Below are 17,608 nucleotides of genomic sequence, written 5' to 3' on the forward strand. Positions count from 1 at the left end.
AAGAAAAAATTCACATAATCCGATTCGCAAGAAACGTCTAATTCTAGTCTATTTTTTATAATATTTAACTACACTGCATTCATAATTTTCTTTTATTTTTGGAAGAGTTGACTTATTTGGAATATTTTCAAAATTAAGGAAAAAATTCAATCACATTGTTAATTTTTGAGGGCTTGTTCTTATTGTTCAAAAAATATTCAACGGCCATTAACTCAAAAGTAGGTCATGAACCTACATTGTTTAAAGTGAAAAATAACACTATAGTCATCAGTGGATTTTTTTTCAAGACAGTTTGATAAATAATACGCACTTTCGTCACCTTTATAGCAGGCATGATATAGTAAGTTTTTGTGTCGTTTTTTAGGATTTTTCTTTCTTTACTGAATTTTAAAGAGTGAAAGAAAATGAAATAAAATATCAAAAAATTATATAAATGAAGGAAAAAGATGAAGAGTTAATTAAAACAAAAACTCTTTTAGGTTCTCCTACTCTCAGCTTCAACGTTTTTTTTTCATCATAAAAATGTTATTGTTTTTTAACCTTTATCAATGCAATAAATTAAAAGGAATTAATTGATGGTATCCAAGTATTTTATAAAGTTATAGCAAATTTGCCCACGATGGATAAAATGAAATAAATATAGAAGTTGATATCAAATTTTAAAAAAAGGTTGTACCGGTGCATCGGTGGCTTGAAACCATTTACCTATATGTAGTATATCTCCGTGGACCAATAAGCCAAGCATTGCGCTGAATGACTGCTTTTAATATTAACACTAGAAGACTGATTAAATTTGTCTATATAAAAGGCAGATTTATTGTACGAATAAGACAAAATCCCGTCGTCATATATTAATTCTCAAGATTTTAAATAATTTTAAAACTACTTTTGTTCCACTATTTCCTTTATTTCCAAACAATCGTATCAAAACCAACTGTAATAATTACACTGTATAAAATTCTTCTTAAACCCAATTATATGAATTTCCATGCAGTCGAATGATACATGTAGAATTACAGAATTAAAATTTAAAAAAAAAAAGGTTCATACATTTACGCTGTAAATGAACTAAACAATTTGATTTCCAAAGTAAAAAGAAAACAAAAGACAAAACAAAGAACAATAAAAGGTGAATATTCAATAGAAGTATATAAACAGTTTCTGAGTCAATTTTTAACTGTTACCCTCCTGAACAAGCACTATTTATTTTTATTATACTAAATGTTTTAATCTTAATGAAAAGTTAACCGCATTTATTTTTATTATTTATTTGCATTATTTCAAACACAGAACTGACTTTTTTAGGAATGACGTGAGTTCTATGACGAACCGTACGCGCATTATTTACGCGCATGTAAAAATTGAATGGATTACAAACAGCGTCTAAACTAATCAGATTTCAGTATTTAACATGAAAGTATAATGATATATTTATCTCTCTAAAAAATAAAATCAATGTTCTGATATTCAAGACATGTACACCTGTGAAAATTACGTTGACCATCACAGTCTGTCATCGTTTTGTTGCCATGTCGACAAACTATTGTGTATGGTGGCATACTACTGACATGTACCACTATTCAGATGGTTATGTGAACTTCAAGATTTGAGCTTGTCAGAAAAATGTTACAACTTGTCAGATTATTATGTTGACTTGTCAGAAAATAATAATTATAAATAGGAAACTGTATTTTAGATGGTTAACATTTGGTTTCATATTTGTTCCACAACTTGTCAGCGTTTAAAGTCCACTTGTCTGAAAAATAGATCATGCAGCAGCCCTCAAACTAGGATATCAAATAATATTTACATTTTTCAGTGTCTTTGCCTATGATTACTCTACATATCGCCTTTGTACTATTTAGTCCAATAAATTCAAATGGCATATAATTTGGGCGCAAGCGGGTATGCTTATGTACATTCAAATATTTAATTGTATATTTGCTAAAATTATATAAATATAAGAAACAAGCAATCATTCTTTGAATAAACGGAGGTGATAATTTCAGTTGGGAAGTAAACGATCTATTATAAAGCCTTTCGGGCTTTCCAAGATTTGATACCGCCCCGACCTCAATTGTCACATCATAATACTCAAAAAATGATTCATTATTACTACATTAATATGTATTGCAATAAAAAATGAGAAAATGTACTTCTTTTGCTGCTTTTTTTTTTTTTTTTGGTTTATATAAAAATCTCAATGTCAAGTGCCATCTAGAGCTAAATGCAGAGTGCGGTTACATATCAATAAAACATTTTTTTCGCAATATGTTCAAAAAAATGAAAGCATACTGATATCAAAATGACTTTGAAGCATTCATTTTTATTGCTTCTTTTTTTTTTTAATTTTTATCTCAAAATAATTAAATCTCATTCTAAAATCAATATAGATTCTGTAAAGCCGATAAAGCAGATAGCAATAAAACTGGTAAATTTCAATAAGGTGATTTAAATTATACATTTATCAGAAGATACAATTGAACACATTTGCATATAAGAGGTCACAATACGTCCTATGTTGACTTTACAACAAAAAGAAGGACAGTTGATAAGTTAAAACGAAACAAATGTAGGTTCGAATAGGCTTCCGTAAAATCTTGGTTTTTGCTTAAGTCTTTGTCTGATATTCTGTAACTCAATCAATAAAATATGCATTCCCTTTCAAGGTGTTGTGGTATGTATTCAAATTTAGCAATCTTCTAGTTGTCATATCATACCAAATATATTTCGCAATATCCGCAATTTTTTCTGATAAATTATTTATATTTTATTTTATGCAAAATAGAGTTCAGTGCAAAACTAAAGAGTTAGACTTGTATATAGTTTAACCATTCATCGAATAATCAAAGAGTGATTATGAAACATTAGATATATAGACTTCTTAACTGTGAACTTTTATCATGTATAGCACAAAGTTCGATATAACTTATTATTATGCCCCTCGTCGAAGAAGGGAGGGCATATTGCTTTGTTGCTATCCTCTGTTTCTCTGTCTGTATGTCAGTCGGCCCACCAACAGTCTCCGTTCATTTTCTTCGCAGGGGTTGCACATATTGAAATGAAATTTATTATACAGGTTTATTATTGTAATATCTTGGTCAATATCGTTTTTGGGTACCATCATTTTCGAAACACCCTATCACATTGTGTATGGTTCTTTTCTATATTTAAATCCCGTAAAGGTCACTCGATTTGTTAGCTATGTTTTATATCCGACAATACCTGCCTGCTTGAAATTGGCTTTTCAAAATTAATTTTAATATTAAGAAATACTATAATCTATTAAATTAAATTCAGCAATGAGTCCTCAAGGAATTTAACTTAGACTACTAGTCATACATTTCGTTGTGCTGAAAGATAGATCAAACCTATCATTAGCTAATTTGCTTCCCTTCATCTAGAATTTACAATGAATATGTTCAAATTTTAAAAATTTCCAGGACTATAAAATTAAACTTACACACACACAAAATAATGCCAAGGTCATTTTGGCTCACAAAATTGTGAAAAACAGTTAGTTTTGGACATCAATAGCAATTAAGTGGATCAGTGACTGTGCTACAATCCTTTTCACCTTCACTTTTAGAAATTTTTACAATCCCAGTAGATAAAAAGATTTTTATGACTGTGGTTATGCACTTTCCTAATAATTATATCCACCAGTAGAAGTTGGGTAATTGATTGCTAATTCGTTTTTGATTTTTATTTCACGGAAATCACGTTTGATTTATAGAGCGTGTAATTCTACTTTGTTTCGTGATACAGATTCATCAAAAAATAAGAATTGTCGTTTGTATAGTAAAAAAAAATACATTTCACACGATAAGTAGTTTTTCCATTCATGAAATAAAACCTTTTAGGTCACCTGAGCCAAAGGCTCAAGTGAGCTTTTCTGATCACAATTTGTCCGTTGTCTGTCGTTGTCGTCGTTGGCGTCGTTGTCGTCGTCGTTGTAAACATTTCACATTTTTATCTTCTGCTCAAGAACCGCCGCGCAGATTTCAACCAAATTTGGCACAAAGCACCACTTGGTAAAGGGTATTCCAGTTTCTTCAAATGAAGGGACACGCCCTCTTTAAAGGGGAAATAATTGAGAATTATTGTAAATTTGTTGGTATTTTTCAAAAATCTTCTTTTCAAAAACTATTCGGCCTGAAAAGCTTAAACTTGTGTGGAGGCATCCTCAGGTAGTGTAAATTCAAGTTTGTTCAAATCATGGTCCCTGGGGGTAGGGAGGGGCCACAAGAGGGGGATGAAGTTTTACATAGGAATATATAGAGAAAATCTTTAAAAATCTTCTTCTCAAAAACTATCAGGCCAGAAAAGCTCAAATTAAAATGGGAGCATCCTCAGGTAGTGTAGATTCAAGTTTGTTCAAATCATAGTCCCTGGAGGTAGGGTGGGGCCACAAGAGGGGGATGAAGTTTTACATAGGAATATATAGAGAAAATCTTTAAAAATCTTCTTCTCAAAAACTATTAGGCCAAGAAAAGATCAAATTTGAGTGGAAGCATCCTCAGATAGTGTAGATTCAATTTTGTTCAAATCATGGTCCCCGGGGGTAGCGTGGGGCCAAAATGGGGGATCAAGTTTAACATAGGAATATATAAAGAAAATCTTTAAAAATCTTCTTCTCAAAAACTATTAGGCCAAGAAATTGGCGTGTAACCATCCTCAGATAAAGTAGATTCAAGTTTGTTCTAATCATGGTCCCTGGGGGTAGGGCGGGGCCACAATGGGGAAAAAAATTTATATATAGAGAAATTCTTTAAAAATATTCTTCTCAAAACTATTAGGCCAGGAAAGCCTAAATTTGAGTGGAAGCATCCCCAGATCGTATAAGTTCAAGTTTGTTTAAATAATAGTCCAGGGGTAGGGTGAGGCCACAATGGGGGATGAATTTTTACATAGGAATATATAGAGTAAATCTTTAAAATTCTTCTTCTCAGAAACTAATCAGCCAGAAAAGCTGAAACTTGTGTGGAAGTATACATATATATATATATATATATATATATATATATATATATATATATATATATATATATATATATATATATATATAAAATCTAAAAAAAAATCTTCTTTTTAAAGACCACTTGGCCAGAAAAGCTTAAACTTGTGTAGAGGCATCCTCGGGTAGTGTTAATTCAAGTTTGCAAAATCACAGTCCCTAGTGGTAGGGCGGGGCCGTGATTGCGGTTTGAATTTTACAAAGGAATTTATAGAGAAAATCTTTAAAAATATTCTGGGAAAGTTTTTGGACCAAAACTCAGTACTTAGTGTGAAAACACAGGCTATGCAGATTTAAGTTTGATGAAACCATGATTCCCTAGAGAAAAGTGGGGCCACGAAATGGGGGGGGGGTGGTACATAGGAATAGAGAAAAATGTTCTTACAGGTACAACAACAAAAGGGGCTTGGTGTTTACCCCCCAAAAAAGAGGTGGAAAAAAATTGGTAGATTTCAATTGGTTTTTAGCAAGATCTACTGTACTTAGTTGTCAAGATATTTTGATACTGTAATGCTAATTTGATCAGAATTAAGGCAATTGTTGCTCAGGTGAGTGATGTGGCCCCTGGGCCTCTTGTTTGAAAACAATTGCATCTTGTTAAAATAGAACTTTTGGTTCACAGACATACCCAACCAAGAGCAAAAATTATGATATAAAATATGCTATGCCTAAATGTCAAAATAAAAACATATGATTTAAAATCGGTTTTGCTATTTTAAAAGAAAACAAATTCTACATCCAATTATCCATCAAGTTTGGTAATTAATGAACTGGGGTTTTTTGTGTGTTTTTTTTAGTTATTGGTCAAAAATGAAGTTCGTTTTTTTTTCATTTTTCATCATCAAAAGTTTCTGATTTTATTGCCATTTCTTGCCATTTCTTTTCAATGACGTACTGTGCAGTCTTTATTAACTCTAAATGCAATATTCAAATCCGTGTCACAATCTATATAACATTTGTTGCATAGTCTTTTTCATTACATTATTAACACATCGACATAGAAACAAGGTACTTATTCAATTAAGATATAAAGAAAGTTGATCCTACCTAACCATAAAACCAATAAACGGTTCTCTGATTGTAAGATCATAGTGTTACAAATGCATAGGTTAAAGCCATTATTTGGTTGATACTGTCATGTTTCATTTGTATTGAATAAAATTTTAGAAAGTCCTCGTTATAATGAAATTCATTCATTTGAAATTAGTAATATGAATATTTTCTCTTATAAATTGCAAGGTAATCCCAAAACCTCCTCCGCCTAATATAGTGTAGAAAGTAAGAGTACTTATTTTACACATTTGTGAATGGGTGTTTGATTACTGCACTACAAGTTTCCTGATTTATCGTTGTTTTACATGAAAAATTATACACAATTAATGGGATAGGTTCTAAGCCCAAATTACGTAGTACAATTCTGTCTAACACATGTTCCATTGCTACCTTAATCCTTGTATTGATAAAAGTTGGGCGATCTGTTTCATATTTCTTAATCCCAATTAATTCATTAACAACAATATCATTGTAAAACCTCTGTGCTAGAAATAACACGCTGGTTCCCAGGGACGAATAATATTTTCCCGTAAAAGTTTTAGAATGGAAATAAAAAAAGAGATCCCTCGTGAATACATTATGTCCATAATTTAGATTATAGATAGATTACTTGTGTGACGTGTTGATCCAGAGGATGTCTGTTCGTTATAAAACTGCAGACGGCGGAGAGAAATATAAAGACGGCGGAAAATGGTGCTAATGTTTGTATAAAATGTGTGATTTTTCATACTATTTTGTTATAGATATAACCGTTAGCGTTGACATTATTACAATTATGAAGGTGACAGTTGATATGTATTCTTTTGTGATAAGAGTTATGTGGACTTCTTTATGTTCTGTTTTCGTGTATGGACATACCGATACTTCATATTATGCAGATTTAGGTAAGAAAATGCCTTTATTATCACTACTCCTTAGTTCTTTTATTGTTCTAACATAATAGATGTCATACATTTATATGTTATCAAATGTATTTTTATTTAAATATTTTTCGTTCTTGGGTGCTTTATTGATATGTTTTACAAACATTTACTACAAAAGGGAATATATCAAAATTATAATATACATCAATTTTTAAAATTATGTTTACTTAAAAATTGTTTTTTAAAATATCTTAATATCAATGAGTAAGTAAGATGTGGTTTTTATGTTTTCAAAGCTTGTCATTTTGCTTTTTCTCATTTAAGATAACGAACATTTTTATGGTATTTTTTAAGAGTAACATATGATACAAAATTGTGTTCATCACTGTAGAAAACTTTGCAAATAAATTTGAAATTTTTGATATTGCTTTTAATCATAAATATTACAATATTTAATACTTTTATACTTAACACATGATATATGATTTTATAATCCTGTAAATTCAGAAGAAAAAAGAATGAGCAGTGTTGCCCATGAATCAGATAACAATTTTATAATCTTTAATACTTGTCAGTTGCGTCCGTACAATTTTAAATCAGTGGAAAATATTTCAGATTTTCCCCCTATTTTGACATTTTTCATTTGGTTTCGGGATAAACACAAGTAAAGGTCAAAACCCTTTTATAAATATAAAATATTTCTAAACATAAAACTTTAAACAAAGCATCATATTTTTTACAAATTAACGAGATGTTTATCTTCTAAAGTTTACCAGACGCTGAGGTGAAATGACAGTAGATTATTTGCGAAAAATACCGCCCTTCATTTAACTCGTTCTTTGCTAAAAGGAACACTCTTTGATAAGGCAGATTGATATTTGAACTGATATTTAAAGCATCATTTTTTCTCCAAAAAAAATTCTAGATTTTTGATACAGCAGTATCAGGCATACATAAACAGATAATATATTTAATTAATACAAAAAGGTTACATTCCTGACAGAAACTCTTATACAGTTTTGCTTTTTAAAGGAAATATGATGATCAACAATTTAACCATTAGATCTGCTTTAAACTTTTAAATACGATATTTTAAACTGTAAACCATAAACTTATTTTAAACCATAAACTGTTATTCAGGAAAGAAACGAATTCAATATTTTAGCTTTAAAATTCGTATATTGAGCTCTTCTTTTACAGAAGGTAAATATAGCCTAAAAATGGCCATGACCATCCAGCTCTCTTAACTTGAAATCTTTAGCCCCAGTCTTTTAGTCTGTTAAATTAATTAAGAAAGACATAAAATATTGAATTTAAAAATTTACGTTCTGATTCTCCTTATTTTAAATAAAGAATTGAAGTGAAAGTTGTGTTTTGTATCTATCGGTGGCTTAAAATGATTTTGACCGAATTGGACGTTTTATTATGACCCAAGAGTCGTTATTCAGTAGTAATTATTCATCTATAATAAAATGTTAAAAGTATGAAATAGGCAATTCTTGCACCTCTGATATCAAAAGTTCATTAAAATTGATATAAATAGGAGTAAATTTTATATATTTCCTATGAAGGGAAAGTGTCAAGGCGTTCGTTAGAACTTTAATAAACATAAGTAAATTTTATACGTCCGCTATATTCGAAATGTGCAGCAGTAAATTTGAGCGCTTTACTCTAGCAGATAGCAAATTTAATGTTCGTTTTACCATCTCGTGACATGTTTTACTATGCGATAATTGCCTAAGGAAAGAGATGGGTAGATTTTGTGGTCTATATTTACCAGAATCAATGAACAGCGAGTATTAATACTATTTTCAGTCAATGAAGAGCTCAAGTGCTCGGAAGGAAGCAATACTTGTCACTGTAGGGTAATTGCCCTGATTTCAAATAATCAGACTAATTTCTATGTACTGCAGTCGGGTGTCTTTTGGCGCACATCTCCGCACTCTTTTGCAGAGGCAATAAATTAAATTGAATTTCTATTAACACAACGTGGACTATTTTTACTACTTGACTGAAAGGTTTTCTTAAAATTTAAAACAAAGCAAACATTTTAACCCTCTTATATCTGGAAGTTAATGAAAATTGTCCCTTGACTATAACAAACAGTCAACGATTTATGCCACTGGCATATAAGAAAGATTTGATCAATGTTTGATCAATGTTGTAAATTATTAATTCGTGAGTTCAGAACACTGAGCAGTTTATCGATTACATAGATTGTTACATGATTTATGATATCAGTAATATTAAAAAGAATGTTATTACCTAGATATGTTCGCCTTTTATTCAGATGAATATGCAATAAACTTGTCTGAGGTTATTCATGCCTTTACTTTCCTGTTCTAAGATAGTTTTTAGCCTTTTTTGTAAGTGTATTTAATATCTATAAGATCCAATACATTGCTGTTAAATTTCCGGTACATTCCTAAACTCAGACGCATCCAATTTGTTAGACAAACCTTAAACCTATAAAAGCAATAATGTAAATGAACATCGATTCATGATCAGGTGCTTGGAGCTGATGGCGGGCACTCCACCACTATCCCGGGGTGACATGAACCCCTACACACGAATTAAAGTAATGAAACAAGAGAATTTTGAATAGATGAAGATTTAATTTTCCTGATGACTTAAAATTCACCAATTTTACAGAAAGAAATGAGTGACTGTAATTGGTTACTTGCCTTTATTTGATATATTCCAGATTAATCCCTTTAGATACAAGTTCGACTTCTGCCTTCATTCACCCTCCTTCTTGACAAAAAAAGTTACCTAATTAAAATACATAATGAGAGACAATAGCGGTTAGTTTCCAAATGTCACAGTTGATAACTTTTTAGGCTGTGGGCAGATTCTAGCACATTTTTGGACCATTAAAAGATGACAGATGATCAATCATTATAGTATTATTTATTCTCAAATTCAAAAGAGTGCAAGACGGTATAAACAAGGTTGCAACAACTGTGGGTGACATTTCATCACTTCAAAAGATCAAAGATGATCTTTTCAATAGCTGAAACTACAAATGTGTCTATTAACATTTCACTAGTGATTTTAATTCTGTTAATGGCAAAAGCAACACAGATAATCCCTCGATCTACCAATACATTAGGGACATTATTGTATTATTTGGGTGTCTCCTTACTTGTGACTCAGGGTAACCTATACCTTCAACCTGCTTGATATGGTCACACATATCAGTTAAGTGAAATGTCGGCAAAGTTGTTTCCTTTATTTTTTGAAACTATACTACAAGCTGTTTATTATATCTCAAATAATCTATAATTCTCATTTCTCAATAATTTTAGGTAAAGAATTTTACGAGCCTCATCGGAGCAATAGTCAAAATTACATAAAAAGTATATCAGTCTCAAACGCCCGAGAGCTGGATAAAGAGCACCTGAGGGGTTTATATAGCAAACTCAACAATCTACCAGAACTAATGAACCGAAGATTTCAAGTTGGATCCAAGCCTCCCCCAGTACCTGTTGATACCTATAGTTTTCAGGTATGCAAACTAAAGTAAACTTATTGCATTTTAAGTTTTCTTGAAGAATGGGTGTTAGAGTATTATTTAGGTGTGTTGTTATATTTTTTTCTTTATTATTCATTCTCAGGGTAACATTTAATCTCCATATCAATTGATAATTTATAAACAACATCATTACGTCTAGTAATAGTTATTCTTAGTAGCAATATCCTATTTAATGTTGGTTAAATCTATTGTCAGGAATTTTCTTCATAATTTGCAAAATTATTCTCACTACTGAAATGAATATGATTGTTTTTTATTTATTGACGGAATGTAAGGTTAAGTGGTCTTGCAATCATAATCTTTCTATTCTGACATATCAAATGAATGAAAAGTATAGAGCAGCACATTTATTCCAGCAATCTAATAATTATATACATATAAAATTTCCGGATTTTTAAAAACTTTTGATCTCTTGAACTCCTGATCTCTCGAAGTTTAAATATAATCTCCTAAGGTTCGAATTATTAAGATTTACTTGTATTTAGGAAAAATTAGAAAATATTGAGAGAAAGGTCTCTTCTGAGCTTAAGGTTTAATTTTTTGCTATATAACTACAGGAATTATTGAATTTTTTTAATTTCGTATTTGTTATCTAGCTATGATCTATACACATCTTTCGAAAAATAAAATTTTATGACTTTATTTCAAGAAACCTGACAAGTGTAAATTCTTCATTATTAGAAACGAAACTCGGTTGACCTGCTGCGTGCGCAGCCAGTGTGCCCCTATAAAACAGAATGGCGTCTTATACATCGTGCTAAGAACATCAACGATTCGGAGGTGATAGTGTTTCAGCCAGAAATTGAAACCGATGGCTTCCAATGGTTTTACACCGCTACTTGTGATAGAACGGCGTCCTTCCTAGCCGACCCAGAATGTCCCTCGTGTTGTAGAGGAATAGACACCACTCGGTAAGTTTCCTGGATTATTCTTCTTATTTACGGTAATAAAAAACCCACTAGGTAAGTTATCCGGATTGTCCCTCCGATTGTAGGAAAAATAGACATCAATAGGGTAGTTTCTCGGTTTGTCCCTCATGTTGAAGGGTAATTGAAGTTTATGGTAATTAACCACTGAATTAGCCGTCCAGTTGTAATGAATTAGACACTAGCATTAGACAGAGGTAATTCTTCCGCTTTGTTCATCTTGTAAGTAACCTCTATTGGAATTTTGTGTCTGGCGTTGATGTCTTTACGAAATAAGACCTTGTCAATTCAGATCTATGTCACATTATTAAGGTCTTCCGTTTCCAACGGAAGACCTTATTGTTTTTCTTCGGTTTCTTCTTCCCTATTATTATTAAGGTCTTCCGTTTCCAACGGAAGACCTTATTGTTATTGCTTTGTTTCTTCTTCCCTATTATTATTATTTTTTTTCTTACAAATTTTGTGCACGCCATTTCTCAGCAATGGCTCATTTAATTTTTATGAAACTTTCAGATCTAATAGGTATTGATCTGAACCTTGTTGCAAATTTTTTTCATTGATGACGTCACTTCCGTTTTTGAAATATCGTCGATTTTATGATTTTTATAGGGGTATTTTGTCGGTGGAACTCCTCTTTAACTATTGCAGATATAAAGTTAAAATTTTCAGAGATGGTAGACAAAAGACTGAAGTTATGCATGAAGGTCTTAAATCAATTTTATCTCGAATAGCGCCGACGCTCGCCTGGACCCGAAAATTGAGATTAAAAAAACGTCGTGAATTTTCGTGCTTTTCTTTCTTTATCTCTTTTCTGGAAAATATTTTATTAAGACATGTAATGTAAAAAAGATTTATATTTACAAGACCTTTCAGCTGATATTAGGAAAAAGGGGCTGGCCCCTCAAATTAGGGACCTACAAGACTCTAAAGTATTTTACCCATAGCGCTTCACTGAGGGATATTTTGAAAAAAATTATAGAAGCAAATATGTTTATCTTACAGTTATGAAGCCCAGCAGTATAACGATTTTCTCATGTGTTACGTAATTAAGGGTTTTTAGGGGTCAAAAGTCCTAAACTTTGATCACCTATATTTCAAAAAGGAAAAATATTTTGAAATGCAGTATAAAAGAAAAGATGCTCAAAATGATGTACTTAACAACATGAAACCTTAAAATTTTGGCTCAGTGGCCCCACTAAGGAGATAAGGGACCGGCCCCTAAAACATTCTTTCTCAGATATCTCAAGAACGGTAACAAATTTCTAAACACTTGTTGAACAAAATGTCATTATAATCAAACGACCTTTCATTCGATACCAAGAAAAAGGGGCTGGCCCCTAATATTAGGGACCTAGAGGGCTCTAAAGTCTTTTTGCTATAGCTCTTTACCGAAGGATATTTTGTAATAAATTATAGAAGCAAATATGTTTATCTTACAGTTATGAAGCCCAGCAGTATAACGATTTTCTCATATGTTACGTAATTAAGGGTTTTTAGGGGTCAAAAGTCCAAAACTTTGATCACCTATATTTCAAAAAGGAAAAATATTTTGAAATGCAGTATAAAAGAAAAGATGCTCAAATTGATGTACTTAACAACATGAAACCTTAAAATGTTGGCTCAGTGGCCCCAATAAGGAGATAAGGGACCGGCCCCTAAAACATTCTTTCTCAGATACATGTATCTCAAGAACGGTAACGAATTTCTGAACACTTGTCGAACAAAATATCTTTATAATCAAATGACCTTTCATTTGATATCAAGAAAAAGGGACTGGCCACTAATATTAGGGACCTAGGGGGCTCTTAATTCTTTTTCCTATAGTTCTTTACCGAGGGATATTTCGGAATAGATTATGGAAGCAGATATGTTTATCTAACAGTTATGTAGCTTAACATTATAATGATTTTCTCATGTGTTCCAAAACTTTGCTCACCTATATCTCAAAAAGGAAAAATATTTTGAAATGCAGTATAAAAGAAAAGATGCTCAAAATGATGTACTTAACAACATGCAACCTTAAAAGTTTGGTTCAGTGGCCCCAAAATGGAGATAAGGTCCGGCCCTTAAAATATTTTTTTATAAGATATCTCAAGAATTTCCGAAAACTTGTTGAACAAAGCTCTTACACCTGAAACAAAATAGTATCTGGCCCTTAAAATGTAGGCCCTCTTTTCCTGTTTTAAATCATGTTTAGCTGTTAAATAGCAAAATCAAGATCGAACATAAATCTAAAGTTCTAAAATCAGACGGAAGACCTCCTCGTTGCTCGCAACGAGATCATGTCTAGTTATTTTTGTTTTTTTTTCTTACAAATTTTGTGCACGCGAGTTCTCGGAAATGGCTCGGCCGATTTTCATGAAACTTTCAGATCAAATAGATATTGATCTGAACCTTATTGGAAATTTTTTATTTTGATGACGTCATTTCCGTTTCAGAGATATTGACGTTTTAGCGATTTTTAGAGGATCAGCTTGTCCGTCGAACTCCTCCTAAACGATAAAAGATATCAAATTCAAATTTTTAGGAATTGTAGACGAATGATTGTTATTTTGTCTAAAGTGAGCCATTTATGTTTGGCGCAAAAGGCGCCGAAGCTCGCCTGGACCCGAAAATTGAGATATAAAAAATGTAGTGATTTTTCTTGGTTTTCTTTAATTATCTCTTTTCTCGAAAATATTTTGCTAAGACATGTAGAGCAATTAAAATTTATTTTTACAAGAGCTTTTATTTGAGATCAAGAAAAAGGGGCTGGCCCTTCAAATTAGGGGCCGATAAGGCTCTAAAGTCTTTTGATGATAACTTTTTACTTTAAAATATTTTGTGATACCTTATAAAAACAATTATGTTTATTCTAACGTTATTCACCTATACATGGTAATCATTTACTCCTATATTACGTAATTTGGGATTTTAAGGGGCCAGAAGTCCAAAACTTTCATGCTCAATATCTCTAAATGGAGAAACATTTTGATAAGCAATATTGAACAAAAGATGCTCAAAATATTGAGCTTATCAATTTGCAACAATAATTTCTTTGTTATGCGGTCCCTTAAAGGAGTTACAGGGTCGGCCCCTAAAACGACCCTCTCTAGATATCTCCAGAACGGTACAGAATTTTCAAAGACTTGTTGAACAAAATGTGTTTGAATTGACAAGAGCTTTCATTTGAGATCAAGAAAAAGGAGCTGGCCCTTCAAATTAGGGGCTGAGGGGGCTCTAAAGTCTTTTGATGATAACTTTTTACTGTAAAATATTTTGTGATACCCTATAAAAACAATTATGTTTTTTCTAACGTTATTCACCTATACATTGTAATCATTTACTCCTATATTACGTAATTATGGATTTTAAGGGGCCAGAAGTCCAAAACTTTGATGCTCAATATCTCTAAATGGAGAAACATTTTGATAAGCAATTTTGAACAAAATATGCTCAAAATATTGAGCTTATCAATCTGCAACAATAATTTCTTTGTTATGCGGACCCTGAAAGGAGTTACAGAGTCGGCCCCTAAAACGACCCTCTCCAGATATCTCCAGAACGGTACAGAATTTTTAAAGACTTGTTGAACAAAATGTGTTTAAATTGACAAGAGCTTTCATTTGAGATCAAGAAAAAGGGGCTGGCCCTTCAAATTAGGAGCCGATAAGGCTCTAAAGTCTTTTAATGATAACTTTTTACTGTAAAATATTTTGTGATACCTTATAAGAAAAGTTATGGTTATTCTCACGTTATTTACCTATACATGGCAATCATTTACTCCTATATTACGTAATTTGGGATTTTAAGGGGCCAGAAGTCCAAAACTTTGATGCTCAATATCTCTAAATGGAGAAACATTTTGATAAGCAATTTTGAACGAAATATGCTCAAAATATTGAGCTTATCAATCTGCAACAATCATTTCTTTGTTATGCGGTCCCTGAAAGGAGTTACAGGGTCGGCCCCTAAAACGACCCTCTCCAGATATCTCCAGAACGGTACAGAATTTTTAGAGACTTGTTGAACAAAATGTGTTTGAATTGACAAGAGCTTTCATTTGAGATCAAGAAAAAGGAGCTGGTCCTTCAAATTAGGGGCTGAGGGGGCTCTAAAGTCTTTTGATGATAACTTTTTACTGTAAAATATTTTGAGATACCTTATAAAAACAATTATGTTTTTTCTAACGTTATTCACCTATACATGGCAATCATTTACTCCTATATTACGTAATTATGGATTTTAAGGGGCCAGAAGTCCAAAACTTTGATGCTCAATATCTCTAAATGGAGAAGCATTTTGATCAGCAATTTTGAACAAAATATGCTCAAAATATTGAGCTTATCAATCTGCAACAATAATTTCTTTGTTATGCGGACCCTGAAAGGAGTTACAGGGTCGGCCCCTAAAACGACCCTCTCCAGATATCTCCAGAACGGTACAGAATTTTTAAAGACTTGTTGAACAAAATGTGTTTAAATTGACAAGAGCTTTCATTTGAGATCAAGAAAAAGGGGCTGGTCCTTCAAATTAGGGGCCGATAAGGCTCTAAAGTCTTTTAATAACTTTTTACTGTAAAATATTTTGTGATACCTTATAAAAAAAATTATGGTTATTCTCACGTTATTTACCTATACATGGCAATCATTTACTCCTATATTACGTAATTTGGGATTTTAAGGGGCCAGAAGTCCAAAACTTTGATGCTCAATATCTCTAAATGGAGAAACATTTTGATAAGCAAATTTGAACGAAACATGCTCAAAATATTGAGCTTATCAATCTGCAACAATCATTTCTTTGTTATGCGTTCCCTGAAAGGAGTTACAGGGTCGGCCCCTAAAACGACCCTCTCCAGATATCTCCAGAACGGTACAGATTTTTTAAAGACTTGTTGAACAAAATGTGTTTGAATTGACAAGAGCTTTCATTTGAGATCAAGAAAAAGGGGCTGGCTCTTCAAATTAGGGGCTGAGGGGGCTCTAAAGTCATTTGATGATAACTTTTTACTGTAAAATATTTTGTGATCCCTTATAAAAACAATTATGTTTTTTCTAACGTTATTCACCTATACATGGCAATCATTTACTCCTATATTACGTAATTATGGATTTTAAGGGGCCAGAAGTCCAAAACTTTGATGCTCAATATCTCTAAATGAAGGAAAATTTTCCAGATGCGTTTTGTTGACGAAGATCAAGAGCAAGGTCATTCCGTATTCTAAAAATCGGACGGAAGACCTCCTCGTTGCTCGCAACGAGATCGTGTCTAGTTGTGTATTATGCTTATAAGGCTTAGGTCGTGGTTTACATGTCATTTTAACTATTTACTCATAAGACCATGAGGTCTAGTCATGCTTGTCTAAACAATTCGCCATCAAAGACGTACATGTATTAGAACGGTAACTTGCCATTATGCATATAACAATATTTGGGTTTTATTAATCTTAAAAATGGAGTTGCATAGCTTTCCATTTAAAGCATTTTGCCTGTATGGGTTTTATTTTCTAGATATGTCTCTAGCTGTGTTCCGAAGAAATCTTACATCATGGCGTACGCTCGACAAGCCCAAGAGTTAAACTACGACTGGACCTGGATTCAAATTGACACCGGATGCAGCTGTGCGATATCATCTCGTCCGGGCGTCTAATGACCTTTATGCGTTAAAGTAGTTTATTGACAAAGGGAAAAAAATAATTACCTTACATGAAGGAAATTAATATGTATGTGTGGAATGTATACATGCTATAAGCAACGATATCTTTTGCTTTCTGTATTTCATTTTATAATATTTATTATATATTTAGAATTAAGTTATTCAAGAACATCAGACAAGGGAACAGACGAAAGTTTATGTGTATCTATAATTCCTGAAGAGTTTTGTACTTAACATGTTCATTTTATGATGAAATGGTGAAAACGGTTTAAAAGATTTAGAAAAGATTCAAACATAATTTTTTTGTTTATTTAGTCTTTGTTTTTGAAACAAGATCTATTCAATACAAACAACTGTGAGATTAAAAAATTGATTGTAGTTTACTTTAATAAAATATTCTTTTAATAGTGACTTATTTTCATCGAATATTTGTTAAAAAGCAACTATTTATATTAAAAAAAATTGAAATCTTGTTAATATTTAATTTTAAAACATTCATTTGATTCATAACATTTATTATCAAGTTACACAGAATTGGAGTAACCAAACGGTTAAGCGTCAAAGTAATAATCAAAAA

At 31.9% G+C, this 17,608-nt stretch overlaps 1 protein-coding gene across 1 annotated transcript; it reads left to right on the plus strand.

Annotated features, from left to right (window-relative positions):
- The first annotated feature begins 6,801 nt into the window (after nt 1-6,801).
- Nucleotides 6,802-17,443, plus strand: LOC109621091 (neurotrophin-4). Its single transcript, XM_066072033.1, has 4 exons — nt 6,802-6,954; nt 10,242-10,441; nt 11,150-11,379; nt 16,887-17,443. The coding sequence occupies exons 1-4, from the start codon at nt 6,846-6,848 to the stop codon at nt 17,023-17,025; spliced, it is 678 nt and encodes a 225-aa protein (XP_065928105.1). The 5' UTR covers nt 6,802-6,845; the 3' UTR covers nt 17,026-17,443.
- The last annotated feature ends 165 nt before the right edge of the window (nt 17,444-17,608 follow it).

The sequence above is a fragment of the Magallana gigas genome, chromosome 9 (assembly GCF_963853765.1).
Source record: "Magallana gigas chromosome 9, xbMagGiga1.1, whole genome shotgun sequence".
NCBI lineage: Eukaryota > Metazoa > Mollusca > Bivalvia > Ostreida > Ostreidae > Magallana > Magallana gigas.